The sequence below is a fragment of the Ceratotherium simum genome, chromosome 6, assembly GCF_057802395.1.
Source record: "Ceratotherium simum simum isolate JZ-2026a chromosome 6, ASM5780239v1, whole genome shotgun sequence".
In the NCBI taxonomy this organism is placed as follows: Eukaryota; Metazoa; Chordata; class Mammalia; order Perissodactyla; family Rhinocerotidae; genus Ceratotherium; species Ceratotherium simum.
In genome coordinates this window covers 20,514,211-20,537,760 of record NC_141905.1, presented here as the reverse complement: position 1 = coordinate 20,537,760, position 23,550 = coordinate 20,514,211, and the positions used below count along the sequence as shown (strand labels likewise).

The window sequence follows — 23,550 nt, the reverse complement described above, 5'->3', positions numbered from 1 at the left end:
AGGTAGCACCTTCTCAGCCACCAAACAAAACCGCTTGTGCAGTTAGTTCAGACCAAAGTCAACTTGGCCTGAGTATTTTGGGACTTGGGGCAGAAGAAGGAACATTTTCCCAGAACATCCTGCAATCAGAGAATTTAGCATTTCAGTATTTCTAATGATGTGATAATTATATTACTTGCATGAGGAGAAACTGGGCTATTTAAATAAAAATTGAAGCATAGTAATTTGGAGTTTGGTAAACTAAGTTTCAAGAAACATATATTCTAATTCTGAGGTTTAGACATATTCTGTCATATTTCAGAAAAGTCAGCTAATTTATTTGGACCATTTTCCTAACTGAAAAATGGGTACCTCACAATTTAAAACCTTAAAGAGTTGGTGATGAAGAAAAGTCCTTGATAAAACTGAAGAATTCTGACTCTGAGATAATAAGCAAAAAGAGGGAAAAGTTTAAAAATCTGTTCATTTTGCCTTTGTTTAATCTCTGCAATTTCCATCTTGCTTTGCAATCCTGCAGAGCATATCTGGATGCAGCTCCTTTGTGGTTTTGAAAATCTTTTTAGGTAGACCAGTTTGGTCAAAAAAGCATGACAGTGAGGGGCCGGCCCAGTGGTATAGCGGTTAAGTTCACGCTCTCTGTTTTGGAGGCCCGGGGTTCCCAGGTTCGGATCCCAGGTGTGGACCGACACACCACTTGTCAAGCCATGCTGTGGTGGCGTCCCATACAAAGTAAAGAAAGATGGGCACGATGTTAGCCCAGGGCCTATCTTCCTCAGCAAAAAGAGGAAGATTGGCAACAGATGTTAGCTCAGGGCTTATCTTCCTTAAAAAAAAAAAAAAGGCATGATATTGAGCCAGTCCTGACGGCCTAGCAGTTCAAGTTCGGTGCCCTCCACTTCAGTGGCCTGGGTTTGGTTCCCAGGCGCGGAAATACACGACTTGTCTCTCAGTAGCCATGCTGTGGCGGCGGCTCATAAAGAACTAACAAGAAAAAGTGAGGAAGATAAGCAACAGATGTTAGCTTAGGGCAAATCTTCCCCTACAAAAAACAAACAAAAAAACACAGCACAATGTTGAGAATGCAAAGCAATGTAAGAGACAGATGGAGATTTTGCATGGTACGGTGTTAAGTAGTCTCTGAGTCTTGAGAAGAGCCTGAGAACTGAATTTTTCGTTCCCCAAGTCTGTGGTGGGGCAGAGCAGAGAGGCCTGGTAGGAATCCTAGTACCCTGGCTTCAACAGCTGGATGACCCTGGGGAGTGATTAACCTCACAGAGCCTTAGCTCCCTCACCTGTAAAATGAAAATAAAGAGGTTTGTCTTTTGTGAGTGAAGCCTGAGTCTCAGGAGAAAATTGATCTGTGGATGTGAAATCTATTTGTAAAATGAGGTGTGTCTTAGGACTTCTATCATTATCAACACCCTTTTCCTGCAGTGGTTACCAGATGAGATGAGAACATGAGCCACATCTCTGTGGCCGTTTTGAAGCACGTCAGTACCCAGAACAGCATCTGTCCAAACAGCCGCATTCTCCAAGACCTGCAGATAACTCCAATGTCCAGCGTTATTAAATCCCCCATGAGCACAGATGCCTTGAGGCATCACTGTGCTACTCTTATGCAAGATTTCAAGACAAAAACTAAATAACAGAAAGCAGTGAATAGGTAACCCTTTAACAAAAATCAAAGAAAAATGAAAATGATTTGGAAATGGCAATAATTTAATGAACCCATTTTACTCATTGTCATTTACCTTGTCTGAAAAAAAATATCAGTAATTTTCTGAATGTTCTTATACCTGAAAAGTGAAACTAGTTCACAAAATAAAAACATACATAATCCAGTGTCAAAGAACTGGTGATTTAGAGAAACCACCCCTGTTTAATTTTTCCATCAGAGAGAGAGAAAAAAAATATGGTTCAATAATTCAGTGTTTGAGTCACCGGCAAATACTGTCTGCATCATTCAAAATGAGTGTTCTGGCTGTGAGCCCTGTGGCTCACGCTGATGGGCCACGAATCTTCCCGAGTTCAAATAAAGTGGAGAACCCACACAGGAACATTATGTGAGTTGAAAACAAGACACCCTATCAATGCACATAAAAAGAAAGTCTTTGAAAAATATCCAAATCTATAAAGGAATGAAAACACTCCTGTTTTGTTGTTGGTTTTGTTCCTTTTAATTATTAATTTTTGGTTTCTGAAGTAAACTTTGAAGGAGCTGTATGACTTTTTAAGTGGAAACCCAACAGACCACTGGCTAATACATACACTTTCCTTCTCAGATATACAGCTTTTTTCCCCCCAAAACTCTCTTTCATGATTTTTGTTATGGTTCAGAAAAGTAAAGAAAATGATTTCAAGTATTCAATTCCTATCAAAAATTGGTATCAAAAGTAATAAAGGACCTAGTTTCTTTATAATTCCATGTTTTAAAAAATAACTTAAGAAGCAAGAGGTCCGGCCCTTTCCTTGTATAAATACCCCGGTGTAACTAGAGTTTCTTAAGACAACGTGGAGAAGAGTCAGTGTTTAGCACCTCAATCATTGATCTTAACGTTGGAAACGTCTCTGACACGGATGGAAGAGTCTTGTAAGAAGGTGAAATACTGAAAAAGGAAAACACAAAGAAGGGGTGTGAAAATTAACACAATTTTACAAAAAAGGCAGAGCTTATATTTATTCCTATTATAATATTCACTCTCCAACACCCCATATGTATTATGTCAGACAATATTATGAAAGCAGGGAGGAGCTGTGAACAGAACAGATCCTTCTACAGCAATGGACGGGATATCAATAGGCTCATCTATGAGCTGCTTGGAAGTTCAACTGGAGTCTTTGGGAAATATAATTAAACTCTAATTTACACATGACTGTTATGCACACGTGTCCCGCTGGGATGCATGTTTTGACTTGGAATCAGCAAACACAGGTTTCGGGTCCAGCCTCACTCTTGATTAGCTTTAATCATTTCTCTAAGCCCCACTTTCCTTATTTGCAGCAACCGGGATAGTATTCTTAACTCACAGAGGTACCATGAGCATGGAATGAGAGAACGTATGTCAAAGTACGCTGTGAAAGGGTACCTGCACAATGTAAGGTAGCGCTGTTACACCTTCCTTAAAGAATTGTTGAAAGACCAACACCGTAAAAGTATGTAAGAAACAGAAGCAAGAGCTTTTGACCTCATATTACTAAGATATGTGTAAACTAGTAAACCTGGAATAAGAATATACTGGAACATGTTACAAGTTTTCATTACTAAGGTAATGGAATACTTACAAATTGAATATGAGTGTACTACAGATATGACTTTCTCCATTTTAAACAGAGCACAAATTATCCAGCAATTTTTAGAGTGGTTGCTATGTCAAATAGATGTGAAAGGCAAAATTGAAGGTGGTTATTATGTAAAAAACAGGGAGAAGGAGCAGGAATAAATAAGGTCAGTGAGTCTGCTTATTCTTTATTAACTATTAGAGCACGTGTGAGTTTAACTTCATCCCAAAGTTACACACTCCTCTGCAGCGCTTCTGGAAACAAGAGCCAGGGAAGATCAGAGTCTATTGGACTCCCCGCAGGGTAACTGTCAGGGATAATTTCTGACTAGTGTTTACTAACTCACATGTATTCCTCACCTAAATTAGGATCAAGTACCACTTTCTCAAAATCCAGAGTGCAGTAAAAATGCAGCTGAATAGGCAAAGTGCTACCACTAAGAATAAGTCTGAAATGGCTTCAGCTCATATCTTTCAAATTCACTCCTGAATACTGAACCTAAGGGTTTGGGATAAAGGGCAGTTTAGCCAAGAGAAATGAATATCTGATTATATAAATATGACATTTATAACTTTTCTTTCACAAACTAGTTTCCTTATTTTCTATTCATTATTCATTTCTACCCATACACTCATGCTTTAAGGGGTCTTACATGACAGCAAAACATTTTAACCTTGAAAAAGTGGATTAAATTCATTGTATAACTCTCAAAAATGAGTACAATTCCAGTCTTATAGAGCTCCAAAAGTAACAGGAAGTCCCTTTTTCTCCCTCTTTAGTTGTAATATCCTGTTGTTGACCCCCATCAAGTAGTTACCTTTTCAAGTTCATCCAGCTTTTAGCTATTTTGCTAAAGGCCTCTGACCCAGGAGCTGTCATAGCTTCAAAGTCAACTAACTGAAAAAGAAAGAAATTTAGAAATGTGATTAAATATGGAGGAGAAAGCCTCTGGAGATCTGTTAGCTCATGTATCTCACCACAAAAGCCACAGATTGGGATTTAAACACACAACCAACCATTTTCCCTTCCAGCTCCAACGCACCTTCCCTTTGGGAATTTTTCCTGCTACTTCTTTTCCACTTGCCATCAGTGCTCCCACGATCACTGAGTAAGCTATTACACTGTTTAAATAAAGAACAATTACCAATCAGTCCTAGTGTACAAACAGTTACCATGTTAAAGCTCACCATGGAGTTTCCATCATAAAAGATGAAATTTTACTTCTTTTAAGAATTCTTTAGACATTAAAAATAAGAATATTTTCATTTGTTTTAAAAAAAATTACTAATTTAATAATAAAAATATTTACTGATTTAGTAATTTAAGGGTAAATGTGACCAAGAATATTCTTTTTCTGAGAAAAAAAGTGTTTCTTTTAATTAGACGTTTTCTTCCCACTTGGCTTTTCTATTCTTGTGAAATAATGAGTTAGAAAATGTGCTTGCTTATTTTTAACAACTTTACGAGGCTTAGCTTTGAAACGCACATATACAATATACTTTGTAAATATAAACATATTATTCTTATTGTTTATGCATTAAAAACTTTGGTTCCCAAAGAAGAAAAGCAGAACACACTCTCAGAATGTACTAACAGACTGGTTTGAAAATCAATATGTTATATAAATTTCCTTCCTGGTATATAGCAGACTCACTTTTGATTCTGACATATTTATTATACACCAACTATGTGCCCCTTTGCAAGTCACCCCAGGACAAATAACTAAGGTAAGGCTACTGCCTCTGAGAACAAGCAGCCTGGCCGGGGGGACAGAGAGCATGAGTGCCGGCAGAGAACGCCACCAAGTGCAATGAGTGGACACCAAGGCAAGTGAGTTCATCATGGAGGTTGCCTACCAGAAAAGACCTCACAGAGGCCACGGGCACGTGCACTGCATCTTCCAGGGCCCAGGGCAGGGCAAAGGAGGCAGAGAAAGAAGGGAAATGGGCTGGCATGGAGTGAAAAGCATGTGTGCAGACATGAAGGTGTGAGGAAAGGCAGAGAGGTGTGGTGGAGAGAGCCAACCTGAGGAACCTCAAGAAGTTCCACAGACCCTCGAGAGGTTCCAAAGGGCAGATGAAGGAGAGAGGTGATGAGGCCAAGGTAAACCAGGGCAGGACAGGGACTGGCACCGTGCATGTTGCCACCGAGTCTGCACTTGAGCCAACAGGTATTGGGAGCCAATGGGTATAACAAACTGTGGGACACAGAGACGGGAAGGAGAAAAGCCTGGATGCAGGAGACCAGTTAGAAAGGTTACAGCAGGAGATGACAAAAGTCTGAACTATGGCAGTAGCTGTGAGCAGAAGAGAACAGAGGGTTAGGAGGCAGAATCAACAGCATTTAGGGACTGAAAGCAAGAGTCGAGGATGACTGGAGCTGTACTTCCTTCATGTGTCACACACGAGCCAACAGAGCTGCTGTGAGGACAATGATAAGTGCTGGGTGTTGGCACAGTGCCTGCAGAGTGGCTGATAAGAGGTGGTGTGTGCAGGTCTCATGCACATCATAGATTTAGGGGACATAGCTAATAATAATTATGCTGATATTACAATGTTTGTGTTTCTATTTTGTTTCAATGCCTTTTTAATATTATAACAAAATTTACTACCACACTTAGGAGAGTTTTACTTTTAAAGTATTAATTAAAGATAAAGACATTCTAGCATATATTTTAGCCACATCTTAAATTCAAATATGTGCTAGCAACAGCATTTGCCATGTACATGATTTACTGCATATAGTGCTGGGTAAAAGAGAATAAAAAGAAAACTTTACAGATACATCCCTTGTTTTAATGACACCTAAAAAACACCTGATGGATTCATAAGTAGCAAGAATTTATTCACGATAATAAAAATAGCATGGAATGGTTGGTGACTCAAAAGTATATAACATTAGGGTTAAAGGTCAATTAATGGCCAAAAATTGGGAGAGAGAGGAGAAGAGGGCAGGGCAACAGCCTGGGCAAACATCAAAATTAAAATACAGTGAGCACGATGCATGCACAGAGTCAGCCCTCAATACATTTCTATTGAATGAATGAATCCCTAGCCTGTAAAACTTAAGCACACTATATGCAAACTATCTTTCCTAATTCTTTTGATAATGTGGTAGATGAAGGAAATAATTTTTGAGTGGATTTTGAAAAAAACAAAAGGGGGCTTCTTGCCATTGCTTGGGGGTACTTTTGTACCTACACCCACAACAGGAAGTATGAGCAAAAAAGAACATGCTTTTCAATGTAAAAACTTAAATTATATCCCTCACCTGGATCCTCGAGAGAGTGGCATTAAATTATAAAAGTAATAAACTAAAGATAAGATTAAATTGCAAACAGCATCAGCCTCCTAGAAAAAAAAGACACATGCTCATGAACTTAAATACTAGATTATAAACCAGTTTTTTATTAGGTGACAAGACATATAAGAATCATTTACTCAGGAAAAGAATTATTTCATTCCTCTCCTACAAGAACCTCCTTTTCACATTCTTGAATATTTTATACTCTTTTGTATCATTTTTTCTAACGAAAGGGTATACATACAGTTCAATTTAGAGCAATATTTTCCCAGCTGTTTTTAAAACTGCAACCTCTTCTGATAAACATAAAAATTCCAGTCTTTTTTTTTGGGGGGTGAGGAAGATTGGCCCTAAGCTAACATCCATGCCCATCCTCCTCTATTTTTTTGTACAGGGGATGCCACCACAGCATGGCTTGATGAGCGGTGTGTCAGTCTGCACCTGGATTTGAACCTGTGAACCCCAGGCCGCCCAAGCAGAGCACAAGAACTTAACCACTACGCCACCGAGCCGGCCCCTCTTTTTTTTTTATTGAAGTGTAATTGACGTACAATATCCTATTAGTTTCAGGTGTACATCATAGTGAGTTAACATTTATATACATTATGAAATGATCACCATGGTATGTCTGGTTACCATCTGTCACCATACAAAGTTATTACAATATAATTTGCTACATTCCCTATGTTGTACATTACATCCCCATGATTCATTTATTTTATAACTGGACGTTTTACCTCTTAATCCACTTCACCTATCTCAGTCTCCTTTCATGCTCTTTGAAATATCAAAATGTAAACTGAGATTAAAATAAAATAAAGCACTTATTAACACCAAATATGCTGTCTCAAAGTACATGCCTCCCTACCCCCAGATTCTAATAAGCCCCTGCTCCACACTGAGATTTAGGTGATAAATATGCTTAATTATGTATAAATACTTAGATGCTTAATTATAGGTACGAACTAATTAAATGCAAGAGAAATAAAGTGACTTCCCAGGGGCCACAGGCATCCACTCCAGAATGTGAATGGAGTGCCCACCATACTCTTGGCATAGTGGTAGCTGCAGCCATGAAGGTGACATGCCAGATCCTGCCTCCAGGGAGCACCCCCCTCCAGTCGGGGTGGGCCAGGGAGGGAAGAGGTCACAGACCAGGAAAGGGCCACTAATTGCAGCACAGGCCACTTTCATTATGGACTAACTTTTTCATTTACATCTTAACAAAGCCCAAACTTATGATAATATAATATAGTAAATTTATAAATAATAAATTTATTATTCCCCAATTACTGTAGTTATTAAATATGGGAACTGTTTCCATAAGAATATTAAAAAGAAATATTTATAGGTCATCAATTAAAGCTGATTTCAAGCAGAAGATGTATAATCCCAATGAAAGGGTAGAGGCTTTAAAAAGTTTACAAAAGAACCATAGGAAGCATGGATAAAATGGAAACAAACAAAAACCTACCCCAAATTCTGATGAAAGAATTAGTACTTTTCCTTTTGCTGTTAGATCTTTATAAAGTGCATCTATTTCAGCATGATATAATTGTGTTCTTTCTTCTGTAGTTTGAGTTTCCACAGAAAACAGTATATTGCCAACCCTAAAAATACAAGAATGTACGTCAAAGGCATGTTTCATATAATTCAAATAGCCAAACACAGAAAGTAACTAAAGGAAGCAAATAGCATGCTGATGTGGCAAAAGATGTATCTAAGAACATATCCTACCTTCCTAACTACAGACAGATGAAACATGTTTCCTAAGTATGCAATTTTTTCACAAAATATGATATTTGGCTCAGTCTAACCACACATACTTATTACATATGAACTTAGGCAAATACAAGAGGAAACAACTACACACAGTAAAGGACACATTTAAACACTCAGTAAATATTCTATGAGCCAGCCACCATATTATGATTGAAGATCAGGAACAAGAGCTGTGTGCAGAAAGAAAGTTTAAGGACTCCACTGTTTTCCTTTGAAAGCTTTTGCTGCATGCTTAGCTCCATGTGAGGCTCTATGGAGGATATAAATTTGATGCAACAGGTATTTATTGTATAACACCAGTAGCAAAAGGCTGAATATAGCCCTTAGATCCTATAAAGAAGAGCGCAGCACAGCTGCTGCCTTTGTTGAGGGAGGGAGGGAGAAACAAGGCCACAAATTATTATGAGACCATGCTTAGGGCCATAACATCGTTCATCAGAGGTTCAAAAGAGGGAGATCAGATCTAATTTGGAAGACATGGAAGAAAACAGGAAATGTTTCATGGAAGAAGTGGACTGAACTTGGGTCTTGAAGATCAGGGTGGGAGTGACAGAGGTTCAGAGATAGGAGGTCGGAGGTGACCTCAGGGAATAAGAAGTCCAACTGAATTACCAGGCCCGGTTCTAACAGGAAAATAGTTCAGGTTAAGGAGGAAATATTGTTCAAGGCCACATTATGGAAGGCCTTGAATGCCTGGCAGGAGAGTTGGTTTTGGGTATCGATAGGCAATGGCAGGGTACGGACTGGGGAGGGATTTCTGGAGCCAGGGAACACCCAATGGAGTGGAGCCTTAGGAACATCGATGAGCACTGGTAAGCCACCAGGAGATGGAAGATGGCAACATCACTCATGAGTCTATGTGAGGGCTTAGAGGGCCAGAGCAACAGAGGCAATGAATGGGGTGAAACAGACAGTTGAAGAAAGATGCTACGTCTCATGGGGAAGGAATTTTATGTACTCTTTTACTCAGTAAATCCATTTCTGCCTGGGAATTTAATCTGAGGCTACATATATATCATGGTTGGGTGAAAAGGTAGGAGAATAATTTTTACATTAATAGCAAACCCTGGAATTCCTTTTGGGGGTAGAATTATCTTTATTGGGAAATAGAGTCATGTGCTGCATAACAACATTTTGGTCAATCACAAACCGCATATACGATGGTGGTCCCTTAAGACTGGTACCACATAGCCTAGGTGTGTAGTAGGCTATACCATCTAGCCATCAAGGAACGTGTATTGAGGATGGGCGGCAGGCAGTACATGGTGAGGTTCTAGGTAATTCCACCCAAAATTCAAGGGATATGGAGGCTCCTAGATGAAGTCTTGATTTCAGATGTAAATAAAACTATAGTTAATAAAAACATTCACTAGTGTGTGCTATTTTTAAAGTGAAAAAATAGGAAACATTCTAAACGATCAATAAAAAAAAAATTAGCAGGAGAAACTCTACAACATCCAAAAAATGGAATACTTACCAATTATTTAAAATGCTTATAACAATAGGATATGGGAAAATGTTCATGATAAAGTTATGGTAAGGGTAGAAAAGAAACAGGTTACAAAACAATATGTATAGCATAATCTCAGTTTTTAAAGAATAAAAACAATGATTTTTATTTTTTTGTTTTTGCTTCTCTGTGTATTCTAAATTTTCCACAATAAGATTGCACTCCTCTTGTAATACATTAAAACTTGTATTAAAAAAATATCTTACCATGGCCTTCAATCTGCCAATTTCTCATCTTTTTTAATTTTATTAGGAAAAGCCTTCCCCACAATGAACTTCAAGAACCCAGAAGAATGCTTTCCACAAACCATATCAGAAATTATACTTAATATCTAGAAAGTTGTTAGATTTAGCATAGTCAGAAAATGTATCTGTCAGTACAAACTCTAGATGTCACATTAACAAAAATAACTGGTTCTAGCTACGCACTGGACCTTGATAATTTTCATTTCAGGATAAAGCAAAAGCCCAGTGTGTGGAACGTCTTGTGGTGATATCAAGCATATGCATACTTTCTGACACCAGCCCCCGTCTTTATCCCCACACTCAGGAAGCATACGTACTTGTCTCCTGTAATAGTGATTGTGAATCCATCATATTCCTTCCCTTGATCTTTGAGGCTGGGAACTTTTGTGTTCACAGTGAACCCATCCTTCGTTTTAGTATTAAACTGCTTTCAGGGAAAAAGAAAATTCACGTTACTAGTGTATAATTCAACCCCAACTGCTACTCTGCAGCACCGACTGATTTCCATGTTTTTAAGAAGGGTCATCAAAGTCCCTGATGCAGGAGACGATGTATTCTCCATCCCGGCAATTAGTTCCAAGGACGCCTCTGAGTGTCCCCAGGCCCCAACACAGACTCTAAGCCCAAGTTACACTTCCCGTGGCCCCTAACGGAGGCCAGCAGAGAACCTCAGCATAAAAGGCTCACAGACTCTCTTCATCAGCAAGGGGCCCTGCTCAGTCCTAGGAGCTCCTTTTGGGACTTTTTTCATGTTCATTTCAATCAGCAGCAACTTTGATTCTTAGCAGAATAGTTGTATCCAATATCCTGTAGCTCAAAAAAGCACTTTGTGTTCATGCTAGTGCTCCTTCAAGGCAGAGTCTGATTTTTCTGAAAAGTACTCAGAATTATATTTGTCAACTGGAGAATTACACACACACACTCACACTCACACACACACACACTCTCTCTCTCTCCCCCCCCCCAACTCTGCAGACCACAAAGAAGTATGTAAAAGGAATTACACAGAGCTAAGAACAGCCCTCAGCAGTGACCAACATAAAGGCAGTTGCAGATGTCAGCTTTTTGTTTAAGACAGTTTTGACAAAACTGAAATACTAATAAATAGGTTTTGTCATTACTCCAGAAAAATCCTCCCTAAATTCAGTTATTTAATGTTGCCAACTTTTTTTTTCTTAGGATTGATAGACTTGAATAAGAGAACCAACGATAAAATAAAAGGACGTTGTGCTTCACATACGACACTGCTGGGGCGAAAGGTTGTCTAAAAACAGCAAGACCCAGCAGCTGTTCATTGACAGTCCAGAGAAGGACGGGGGGTGAATGGAAAGGCGCTGGACAGCACAGGGCATCAGAGCCAGCAGCAGGAACCGGAACAGGGAGCATCTTTCATGAGGAAAAGGACTTTTAGAGGAAGAAATATGTTAACATTTCCTATGCGCCAATTCGTATTTAACGCTCACAATACACCAGTAAGAGGGCATGATCTCGACCTCACAGATGAGGAGAGCAGCTCGGTGGGTGAGGTCCTGGCCTGAGTTAGTGAGCAGGGAAGGGCAGAGTGGACTGTGGACCCAGTCCACAGTCTTCGTGGACTGCAATCCACGCTATTGGCTAATAAGCTGCCTCGAGGGGAGCTGAGGTATATTTTAACTTGGTTTTTTACCAAAAGTACATTGTATATTTCAGCAGAAGCTGTCATAGCATCAAATTTCACCAAACACTTTAAATATAAAGGTATTTTTTTATGTACTTCTATGTGTGCCTTTACAAATACCAATATACCCATAATCCTAGGCAAACGCTAGGTGTACAACGCTAGCAGAATGGTCACATCCAGACATACAGTCAGACAGGCAGTGACTTCACACTGGGAGGCAGGCACCGGCAGGCGATGCTCGGCCTCTCTCAGCTGCACTGTAAGTAACTACAGTCTTGTAGTCCATTATGTTTTTCTTTTTAAACAAAGACACATATAAAATATTAAAATCTCCCTAGGCTGATTTTGTATTCTGCCTAATACAGTAAATTTAAAATACCCACAGGAAAGCTAAAGATTAAAAACTGAGACATGCACCATTTTCTTTCTGTATGGTGCATCCCAGCAGCCCTCAGTGGAGCCGTTCTGCCCTCTGGGGGGCATTTGGGGAATTTATGGGAGAGTGTGGTGACTACAGTGATTAAGTGGGTGGGGGGGGCCAAGACTCTCAGATGTCCCACAGCGCGGGGGACAGTCACACATTATGCATGACTTCCAGTGCCCCACTGGACTTTCACATGGATGTTTATAATTTAATAATTACTTGGGCCTGGAACCAGACTCCATTTTACACTTATACACTGAATATTTGTTACATAGTTTTCATACACACTGAGTCTTCCAGGAATGCAAACAGCACATAAATGGAGAGAAGAGTGTATTATATATTGTTTGAATAGGTTTTGGTCATTCACACAAATTTCTTAAATTTTATCTGATGTAAATCAATCTTATCTACTACATCTACAAGGAGAACATTTATTCAAGTTTTACATTAATTCAAACAATTAAGTGAAAAAATCAAATCTACCTGTTGTTGGCACATTTTGGGGTATATTTTGGGTATATACCTAGATGAAGAAAAGGGTCATAAAATTATAACTTCTTAACAAATTCTACTTTTAAACAATATAATTTCTGTCCCCTGAAGTGCTCTTTATCTTGCAGTCAAAGTTTCTGATGTTGACACCGCCACACCTACTTTTCCTTTCATTAGCATTGCCTGGTATACCTCTCCCCCTTCAACCTTTTAAATGTCATTCTGTTGTACATGCTTCTTGTAAACAGAATATAGCCGAACTTTAAAAAACCAATCTGAGATCCTCAATCTTTCAATAGGGGGTTCAATTATGAATGTCATGTTGAGATTTGTCACTGCCATTACATACATTTTCTACTCACCTGATTTTTTTTCCTCCTCTTTTTGTAAGCATTTAGCTGAACTGACTTGGTTTTCTTCATTCCATTTTCTTACCTTCTAGGGGTTTAGAAGATTATACATCCATCTCTATCCTTTCAGTGTTCACCTTTACATTTTTTTTTGGCTGGGAAAGATTTGCCCTGAGCTAACATCTGTTGCCAAACTTCCTGTCTCTCTTTTTTTCCCTCCCCAAAGGCCCAGTACATAGTTGTATATTCTAGTTAAGTCCTTCTCGTTCTTCTCTGTAAGCTGCTGCCACAGCATGGCTACTGACAGGCAAGTGACGTGGTTCTGCGCCTGAAAACTGAACCCAGGTCGCTGAAGCAGAGCACGCCGAACTTTAACCACTAGGCCATCAGCGCTGGCTCTACTTTTACTTTTTTTTTTGGCTTGAGGAAGATTAGCCCTGATCTAAAATCTGTGCCAATCTTCCTCTATTTTGTACGTGGGTCACCACCACAGCATGGCTTGAGTGGTGTAGGTCCGCATCTAGGATCCGAACCTGCAAACCTGGCTGCCAAAGTGGAGTGCGCCAGACTCAACCACTACGCCATGGCGCCAGCCCCTACCTTTTCATTTTTAAAACAGATATTTAAACTTGTCTTTTTGTGTCAATATCACAGGTCAGTCAGTGATTATATTCTCTCAATAGTACATTTTTACTTCCTTTCTCTACTTTCCTCAACCTCTAATGTTGACATTACTTAGTATTTTAATTTCAGACAACATTTATATTTTTTAACATTATGCATTAACAATTCATTTCATTGGCTTTTTGTTCACCACTATTTCTTATATCTCGTGTTTTCTTCCTTCTCGGGTTCATTTTGTGAGAGTACATACATCCTTGAATCATTTTGACAAAGAGGATTTAGGCTGGGTGAAATTTCTAAATAACTGTATGTTTGAGACAGTCTTTATTTTACCCTCACACCTGAACCTTGGTAGGGTTGGCGCAAATAAATTTCTGTTTATTGTCTTCTAGAATCCACTATTGCTGGAAGGAAGTCAAGCATCAGTGGGATTCTCTTTCCTTAGTATTTAATCTGGTTTTTTCTTCTCTAGTAGCTTTAAGATGTTCTCTTTATTCTTTGTATATGTAAGATAAAATATACATATTATAAAAGTTGCCATTTCAACTATTCTATGGCATTAAGAACATTCACCTTGTTGTGCAACCATCACCATCACTAACTCCCCATTCTCCCCTCTTCCCAGTCCCTGGCAACTACCATTCTACTTTCTGTCCCTATAAACTTAACTACTCTAGGTACCACATATAAGTGGAATCATATAATATTTGTCCGTTTGTGACTGGCTTATATCACTTAGCATACACCACTTAGCATAATGTCCTCTATGTTGTAGCATACGTTAGAATTTTTTTACGGGTGAATAATATTCCATTGTAAGGATATACCACATTCTGTGGATCCATTCACCCATCAATGGACACTGGGTTGCTTCTACCTCTTGGCTATTATGAATAACACTGCTATGAACATGGGTGTACTGTTTGAGTCCCTGCTTTCAATCCGTATGGATATATACCCAGAAGTAGAATTGTTGGAGCATATGGTAATTCTATGTTTAATTTTTTAAGGAATTCCCTTTAATTTTGAAGTCCCAAAATTTTATCAGGATGTGTTTAGGTGTCAGTATTTGAACATTCATCATGCTGAACATTCAGTAGGCCCCATACTCATCTTTTCATCTCCCTACAACATTTCCTTCTATTATTTTGTCAGCTAATTCTTGTGCTTCTTTATCTTTCTTCTCTCCTTCCAGAACTTCTATCAGATAGGTCCATTCTTCATCTTCTGTGTTCACCTTCTCTCATGTTTTATATTTCTTTGTCCTTTTATACTACATTCTGGGAGAATTCATTGCTTTCATCTTCCAGCTCATATATGTGATATTCAGCTGTCTTCAATCTGCTAGTCTAACTACCTGAGATTTTTCTTAATGTATGAGAATTCTGATTATTTCTTTTCTATTGCTACCATCTATCAATCTATCTATCTACCTATCTATCTATCAATCATATGATACTGGGTCAAATCTCTCAGCAAATTAATTTATGTACTTTTCATTGAGGTAAAACATATACAATAAACTACACATGTATAATTTAACGCATTTTGACAAATATATACATCCATGTAACCACCACTCCAATCAAGAAATAGTGTATTTCCATCACTCTGGAAAGTTTCCTCCTGCTCCTTTCTGGTAAACTCCACCCCTCATAAGCAATCACTATTCTGATATCTATCCCCATAGATCAGTCAAAACTTCTTATAAATGGAATCATACTCTTTCGTATCTGGCTTCTTTTGCTCAACATAATGTTTCTGAGGTTCACTTCTGTTGCTGTGTACAGCAGTATGCATTCTGGTTTTTATTACTGAATAGTATTCCATTGCTGGCCTCCCCTGAGAAACACTGAAAGATTCTTGTGAAACTCTCTGATCTGGAAGATGGCCTCCAGACCAGGAAAGCTGTGAACTGGCACACAAATCTTGGGCCATATACAAAACCAAAGTGGCACCAACTTTGACTTCATCTCATTTGACTTCATGCAAATAAAGGGGGCGCGGTGCTAGGAAGCCACATCTGGGTGCTTGCTGGGCCTCATAATGAGACTGAAGTTGCTGTACAGGCTTGTTCTCTGTCCAGCATCCTGCTAAGCAAACCTAGTGCCAGACTGAAGACAGTATGTCTTGTGAGTTGATTACCAGTCTGAATCTGAGACCACTGACTTTTGAGTCCTAGAATTTTCTTTTGGTTCTTTTTATAGTTTCCATTTCTCTGCTGAGATTCTCTATCATTGTATTCATGTTTTCCTTTAAGTCACTGAACGTATTTATGAAGCAGACAAGGACTTTAAAAGAGCTAATTCCAACTTCTGGATCATCTCATCTCTGTTCCTATTAACTGGTTTTGTTTTTCTTGGTTATGTGTCACATTTTCCTGCTTCTTCACTTATCTAACATTTAAGGAGTCTAGATTATGTTGCCTTCCTTTAAAGGGTGTTGAGTTTTGTTTCGACAGGCAGTCAAACCACTAGCAGATCCATTTAATTCTTTTAGGCTTGGTTTTATTCTTTGTTAGGGTAATCTGTTTGGAAATTGTCCTTTGTCCTAGGATGTAGACCTCATCCTAGAGTGTGGTCTTACACCTACTGTGTGTCCTTTCGGGGGTCTTGACTAAATGCCCAAGATGCTCACACGGTCCCTCCACTATGGCGAGGCCAGAATTCCAATGTTTCTCGGTACTGTAAAGCCTCTGATACCTCTGGCATCTCTCTTGGCCACACAGCCACTCCTTGCTGAGCCTCTCAGAGTCTCACTGCATGCGCACAGCCCAGCTTTCAGCCAGAGCTGACAAAGAACTCCCATCCTGACCTCTGGGCACTTCCCACCCTGCACAGCTCCCTCTTCTTCTGTACTCTGCCTGCAAATTCCAGGCACTTCAGCAGACCCAAACTCCAATCTCTGCCTCCTTAGCTCAGCAAGACCACCATACTCAACTTGGGCTCCACACACCTGTACAGCTGTCTAGTAAATACTCCCAGGCAGAAAGCTCTTTCATGAATCAGTCTTGTAACTTCCCAATATCTGAAAATAGCTGCCTTGTATTTTGTCCAGTTTTATAATTGTTATGGTATGGAAGGGCAGTGGAGTACAGTTACTCCACTGTGGCCAGAAGCAGAATTCAACTGGATGCATTTTTAAGTTTTCTTCTGTTTCTTATATCAACTGCTTCCTCACAGATTTGTTTTTATGTTTGAGTCTGATGCCTGTGTTTTATTTTATTTTGGTTATTATTCAGAGTGTGTTTATATTAGTGTTTTCAGGTAGCACATTTTATAAATTTTAAAACACTTAGAGTGTAATATTAATAAACATGCATTTAAAAATCATGAATTCTTTTTAAAGAATTGCTATAGTTTTTTTTCCCCAAAAACACCTACTGTGATTTTGATAATAAATTTACCTTCATAATTGGAAGAAGGTCTTCTACTTTGTGTACCTTTTCCAGAGCTTCTCTAACTTCCAACAATCCTTTAGGATTATTAGCTCTTAAAAAGAAAGAGAGAGATGGAAACTAAAATTAATACAGGAAGGTAATAATTAATTATGCTATTACCTTTAATTTAAATAAATCATCCTTAATTATGAGTAGCTTAATATTCAAAATGGTGGGTCACAACTAAAGTTTCTAAATAAGGGGATGGTTTAATCCTAATGAGTTTGGGGCTACAGATGAGAATTAAGAAAATACGTAACAGCCCATCTAGAAGGTGAAACAGAGAAAAGCAGAATGGATTGACAGCCAGTGTTTGTGTATACATGTATGGGTCCGGGTTTGGTCATAAAACCTGATTCTTCTTTTCCAACTCTGAAATTAGAAGTAAATGTTTTTTCTTTCTAAAGTTGCCCAAATGGAAGTATCCTGCTAGGTTTTTATACCAGTTTTATATTTACTTGGTGATAACTAACCATTCAGAATTCTTTTTTTTCCAATGTTCTGTTCACTGTTATGTCTATACCATATTGCCTTTCAGGTGAGGGAGAATGAATAGTAAGGCCAAAGTCCCTAATAAAGAAACTCAAAGAAACATCTGCTTTTTAGAAGGAAGAGCCTAGAAAAGTCATAATATTGTGTGTAAGATTAAAAACACTTAGTTAAGGTCCATGGATTTTATGAAGCTATTAAAAAGAAGGTTGTTAAGTGATCATAAAAGGCTTTATGATTCCAAACACTATGTAAAAATTTGCTATATTTTGTTTCATCAGTCAATAGGCTTAGTTTTCAAGTTTCATAAATACAACAAATGTAAAATATATGAAATCTATCCACTACTATGAAAAAGAAAATTGAAGGATTACCCATGATAAACAAGAATTCTATCTTTAATAAAATGAAGAATTTTCTCAAAATATTCCAGGTATCTCATGTTAATCACCTGACCCCTGTAAGAAAAAAAAATTAAGAATATTTTTAAAAGGAATATGTTCCAAACAATATCTAATTTCCTAGTTAATTCAAAAGAACAATAAGAGAGCTCTGAGAACAATGTAGTACAAAAGTTTGGGAAATTTGCTTGTTTGCAATCAATGAATGGGAGAAGCGAAAAACTGTCTGAGCAAGATTGCTCGTCAGCTCTTGGAGCTTATCCTGGTAGAAAAGGCACCAACCTCAGCCGTGGAGATGCCAAATGGGAAGAAAAAACCTCAAGCATTTAAATGAGGTTCAGACCTTTATGTCAATTTCCTCTGATGGATCTCTTCACTTTTTCAGCAATATGCCTTCTCCTCTCTCTTGGTTCTCCTGATAGCGTTATCTGCTAATACCCCTTCTGGCTGTCTAGCTAACTAGCAGGTTTCATCTCCTCTACTCGCTCTAAATATTATTTTCCTCACATTTCTATCCCCACCTCCCGTTTTTAAAACTCTCTCCCAGAACTCCATGTACAGCCAACAAGCTGATGTACACATCCAACTGATGTACATGTGTACAGCACCATACACATATCCAACTGCTCCCTGGATATCACTCCCTGGATTCCCCACAGGCATCTCAAACCTCAAGTTCATAACTGTCAAACAGGAATTCACTCCTGCACCCTGCACTCCTCCCAGCTTCAGCCCCCAAATGTGTCCACCTACTTTTTGTCCTGCTGCTACCTGGCCTATTGGGACAACCATGTACCTGAGCTGGCAATCAGATGGCCTCCCTGTAGTTCCATGCTCTCCCCTGTTTCTGACTCACCACCAGCGCTCCCAGTTCTGCCTTCTCAATATCCATCTCCTCCCCTCCAACTCACTACCACAGAGCTTTCCAGACCTTTGTACTTGTTTGCCTGAATTACTATACAATTTTCTAACCACTTCCCTTGCCTCCAAAGTTGCTGCCCCTCTCTAACCTATCTGCTACCTGCAGCCAAAGTGATCATCTGAATGTGCAAATCTGCTCGTGTCACTTCTCTGCTTATAATCTCTGAATAGCTTCTCCATCATCTTCAGGGAAAAACAACGCCTTAGCATGGAATATAAAGTTACTTATATTTTGGAAAAAATGTTATTTATATTTTGGTCTCTGCCTGTCCTTCTAGCCTTAATTTCTGATACTCCCTTAACTGCCAAGTAATCACCAGTCATAATGAATCAGTCACATTCTCCTGACCATGCCTGATTCACTTGTGGGTCCATGCCTCATCCACCTCTCTCTGCTTTCCCTCCTTCCAAATAGCTCAGGCATCACCTGAAGGCTGGACTGGGCACTCCTTTTCTGTGTCCCCCGGCATCCTGTACACATGACCACCATTACTCTTAACACACTACACAGTAGTTCTCTGGTCTGTCTTCTTCACTAAGCTATGAGCTTTCTGAAGTCAGGGACTGTATTTCACTTCTATATGACCACCATGCAATACAGCACATTGACAGTGGCCTTCAATTAAAGCTAGCTGAGTCTATCTATAAATGTCACAAATTATTCCATAAGAAACAAGTAAATATACACATCAAAAGGGGAAAAGAAATTTATTTTCTAGAAATTAAAAAAATAAATATATTAATGATATTTCCATTAAACTTAAATGGCAAAGTTGTATAGAATATTTTTTTGATTCAGGTTTCTGGAACTAGAAGCATTTTAGATGTGACACAACTACCACATTTGTAAATTTTATCTAAAATTAAATTCAGTGGGTCCCCTTTAAGCTGATATTCTTTAACATTTGTTCATCATTTATTTAGAGGGTGGCTAAGCACATGAAGGGAGGGGTAAAGAGCTGAGCACTTCACTCATGTCTCTAACTTGCAGAGCCTCTGGACAAGACAAGAGCTCTCCAGGTAACCTGGCTCACTCTCCCAGGATGGCAGCTTAGCAACCAGACAGTGTTATTGATCCAAACCCTTTGTGTGTTGCGGGGTGGGACAGGGGAGCCTCTCCCTTGTCACAACAGATTCATCAAAGAGTTCTTTGAGCTATGCAATATTATCAGGATATTATGGTAAATGTAATGTTCTCCATCTAATTACTTTCTATGATGTTTTAGGACCCTTTAAAGACTGACATTCTAGGCAAAAATCTGGCAGTCTACCCTTCAAATGAGCTCTGCATCACAGAGAAGAGCCTGCAGAAGGAGCACAGCATGTTCTGCATCTCTTTCTGCAATTGGACTAGTTGAAAGGAATGCAGGCAGAACTCTGCAGGTGCAGAGCCAATCTGTGTATTCCCTTGTCAAAAAGTCACCAGGAAAGAAACAATGAGCCAGTCATGGTCTCCATGATCTGTCTATTTAGAATAAACTCCAGTGAAATCAAGAAAGATGCACAGAAGGTTCATACCTGATTAAATTGATGTGGTTGTTAAAACCTCTGCTAAGACTTCGTGCTGGCATTTGATCTAACCATAACACTGGCTGGTCTGGGTCAGCAATCCTATAAAACAGAGCTTGTTAAAGATGAAGACCTTATAAAACCTAAAAATGTTCAAAAGCATTAAAAATAAAACATGTAAGAGTCTTTGCAAAAGTGAGGAGAAAGCAATTGCTGAGTCAATTACATCTAAAAATATGAAACACAAACCTGCAAATTCCAAATAGGTGTTCCAATTCGATCAAGTAAGAAGTCAGTACAGGTTTACCAGTACAGCAGTATTTTTCTCATGAAAATGAATATCAACGGTTCCCTCCTTAAACTGTAGAAGGTTAGCCAGGCACACACTTCAACTATAAAGAGACTGGTACACTGAAGTTCATTCCAAGGTACCACAGGTGATGATATACTCTCTCAAAGAGACTGCTTTTTCTAAAATTCTTCATTTAAAAATGTGCTTGGAAACACAATAACAATCAATTCTTATTTAATAAATATTAGTTGAGTGTATTTCAATGCATAATAATGCCAGCAATTTCTGACAAACTTTAGAGAGGAAAACATAACTTATAAGGCCTACTGTTAGTAAATAAAACAGGATTCAAAATCTGTTAAGTAGAGGAGACTTACATTATTTTACAATGGTAAGACTTCTAGTTTATTTGCACTTAAACATTAGTTACCGTCTCCACTTTACTGCGATGTCAAACATGTCTCTCCACTGCATCAGCCGTGTTTTTCCATTCATTCGAACCTTCGAGTTGGTCCATGTACGCTGTACAGCTTGCATGACTTCCAAGGCTGCCAAACCCATGGCTAAAAGAAAGAAATATTGAGAAAACAGAGATTGTAAGTATACGTTAGAGGGACTGATTTTCACTGAGTCTCATTATATTTTCGCTGAGTCTCATATATTTTCACTGAGTCCAGACTCATTATATTAAGAAAGAATCACAAATACTGGTAATTTAACAAGACCGGAGATATATTACAATCATGACACGATCAAGACTAAAATCTATCAGAGGAAACTAGAGACACCCCCAAAGTTGTCTCCTCCCAACTCTGCCTCCTTCTGAAGCAACTGGAGGTTCAAATTCTTCCTCACTCGCGCAGTAAGGAGACAGCTCCCGTGGATGAGCTGTCTGATCTACACGTAATGACTGAAGATCTGTATTCTACATCTACATTACAGCAACAGCTCAAAAGCCAAGGCTGGAAGCAGTCTTCTCTCAGAATTCAGTATGAATGGATCTATACATTTCTGTTCTGATTACATGCAGATTTTTGAATAAGTGCAATAAATGATTTTTTTAAAAGCACAACATGGTTTAATAATCCTTGCTCTTTTGTAAGAAATATTTCCATTTTCAGACAGTTTCAGAATACCTCTGTGTATTCTCTTGTTTGGCAGGAAACCAGGTGTTTCATATTGCATCAGCGATCCTAAACGATCAGCTACACAAATCAGCTCTTGTACCTCAGGCTTATAACTCTCAAAATTCTGATGTAACACGTCTCTGGAAGAAACATTATGTACATGATAAGGACTTTTACAACAGACATCTTGTTATCCAACTTCACCTGAAAAGTGGCCACTTCCTCCACTGGAAAATGAATCAAGACACCTATGACTACATAATCCTTACTTCAGTGCCTAGCACACAACCATAAACAAATTAAAAGAAGGAATCATTACGCGAACGTGTACACAATTACTATTACATGCTTGTTAATAACACTGACAGCTAATTGGCAATTCAGAAGGCACCTCTGAATTACTTGCTTTGTAAACTCCAGAATACATAACCTACATGGACTGCCTTTTTCAACAAGCAGCCATTCCCTACACCAGCCCCAAGTTGTGTTACACCAGGTATACCTGAAATGGTATATGTAACTACTATTGTTTAGCTGCCAACCTGCTAGAAGTTTTCATAACAAAGATTGTAATTCTAAGTTATAGGTTGTGTTGAGGTCCCCAAGGCCACCCTCAGGTTCAATGATTCTCTAGGAGGCCTCATAGGACTCAATGTATAGTTGTACTCATGACTGTGACTTATTACAGCAAAGGACACAAGCACAATTATCAAAGAGAAAAGGCTCATGGTGCAAAGTCTAGAGGAAACCAGGTGCAAGCTTCCAAGACTCTCGGGAGAGGAACAGGATTAATTCCCCTCCATGAGACGCCGCTAATCAGGGAAGCTCAGTAGACACTCAGTGCCCAGGGATTTTCCTGGGGGCTGCCTCTGCCCAGCAAGTACACAAATTCCAGACACCCAGAAGGAAAGTAGGTGTTTAGCATAAACCATATTGTTTCTATGAACAGCTCAGGCACAGTGAAGCACTCTTAGCAGTTCTGGGCCTAGTGAGACATTCCCCAAATCCAAATTCCCAGGTGCCAGCCAAGGGCCAACCTTGTAAGCAGACCTTTCCAAGGACAGGAGTTCAGGCCTGCCATGTTAACTCTTTCCCGCACATTGGTATTTCTCTAAAAAGCAGTGGTAAAGAAGATAGATAACCTCTTTGAGCAATCTATTTTCTTTTTACTATTTTCGATTATGTAATAATTGATACATACAAAAGCATACAACCTCATTACCCAATTTAAGAACTAGAACAATTCTGTAGCTCTATCTACTTGTATGCTGCCTTTCTATCCTATCCTCCTGCCTCCCAGCAAGAGGTAACTCATCTTGAATTTTGTGTTCATGATGCCCTTATCTTTTGATTTTAAAAAATAGGTTACATATGTATGTCCCTAAACAATATATTCTATAGTTTTGCTTATGAGCTTTATGGGAAAAATGATGTGACATTGCCGTCTACTGACTTGCTGTTTTTACTCAACATTTTAAGATTAATCCATACTGTTGCATGGGGCATTTGTTTATACTGCTCCATGATATCCCATGGTGTGACAGCATCACATTTATCGATTCTTCTGTTCATGGACATTTGGGATGATTTCCAGTTTTACACTGTGAACAAATACTGTTATCAACAGTCTTGTGCAGGTCTCCTGGGAGATATTTGCACAAGTACAAGGTTCTCTAGTGAATATATATAACAGAATCACA

At 38.9% G+C, this 23,550-nt stretch overlaps 1 protein-coding gene across 7 annotated transcripts in view; it reads right to left on the bottom strand.

Moving 5' to 3' along the window:
- Positions 1-312: 312 nt before the first annotated feature.
- The window catches only part of TTC13 (tetratricopeptide repeat domain 13), a 77,547-nt gene continuing 54,309 nt past the window's right edge, over positions 313-23,550 (bottom strand). For 2 of the 7 annotated variants that reach the window (XM_004432363.3, XM_014788930.2), the window contains 11 exons: positions 21,860-21,990; positions 21,154-21,286; positions 20,441-20,533; positions 17,975-18,058; positions 17,079-17,163; positions 10,437-10,546; positions 8,057-8,192; positions 6,550-6,629; positions 4,322-4,400; positions 4,097-4,176; positions 315-2,606 (listed from right to left, as the gene is read on the bottom strand). In XM_004432363.3, coding sequence (XP_004432420.2) covers positions 2,492-2,606; positions 4,097-4,176; positions 4,322-4,400; positions 6,550-6,629; positions 8,057-8,192; positions 10,437-10,546; positions 17,079-17,163; positions 17,975-18,058; positions 20,441-20,533; positions 21,154-21,286; positions 21,860-21,990 — 1,126 coding nt within the window. In that variant the 3' untranslated portion in view covers positions 315-2,491. Of the gene's footprint in view, positions 2,607-4,096; positions 4,177-4,321; positions 4,401-6,549; positions 6,630-8,056; positions 8,193-10,436; positions 10,547-17,078; positions 17,164-17,974; positions 18,059-20,440; positions 20,534-21,153; positions 21,287-21,859; positions 21,991-23,550 lie in introns of all 7 variants that reach the window. The other 5 variants (XM_014788928.2, XM_004432364.3, XM_087431953.1 and 2 more) reach the window with 4 other exon arrangements.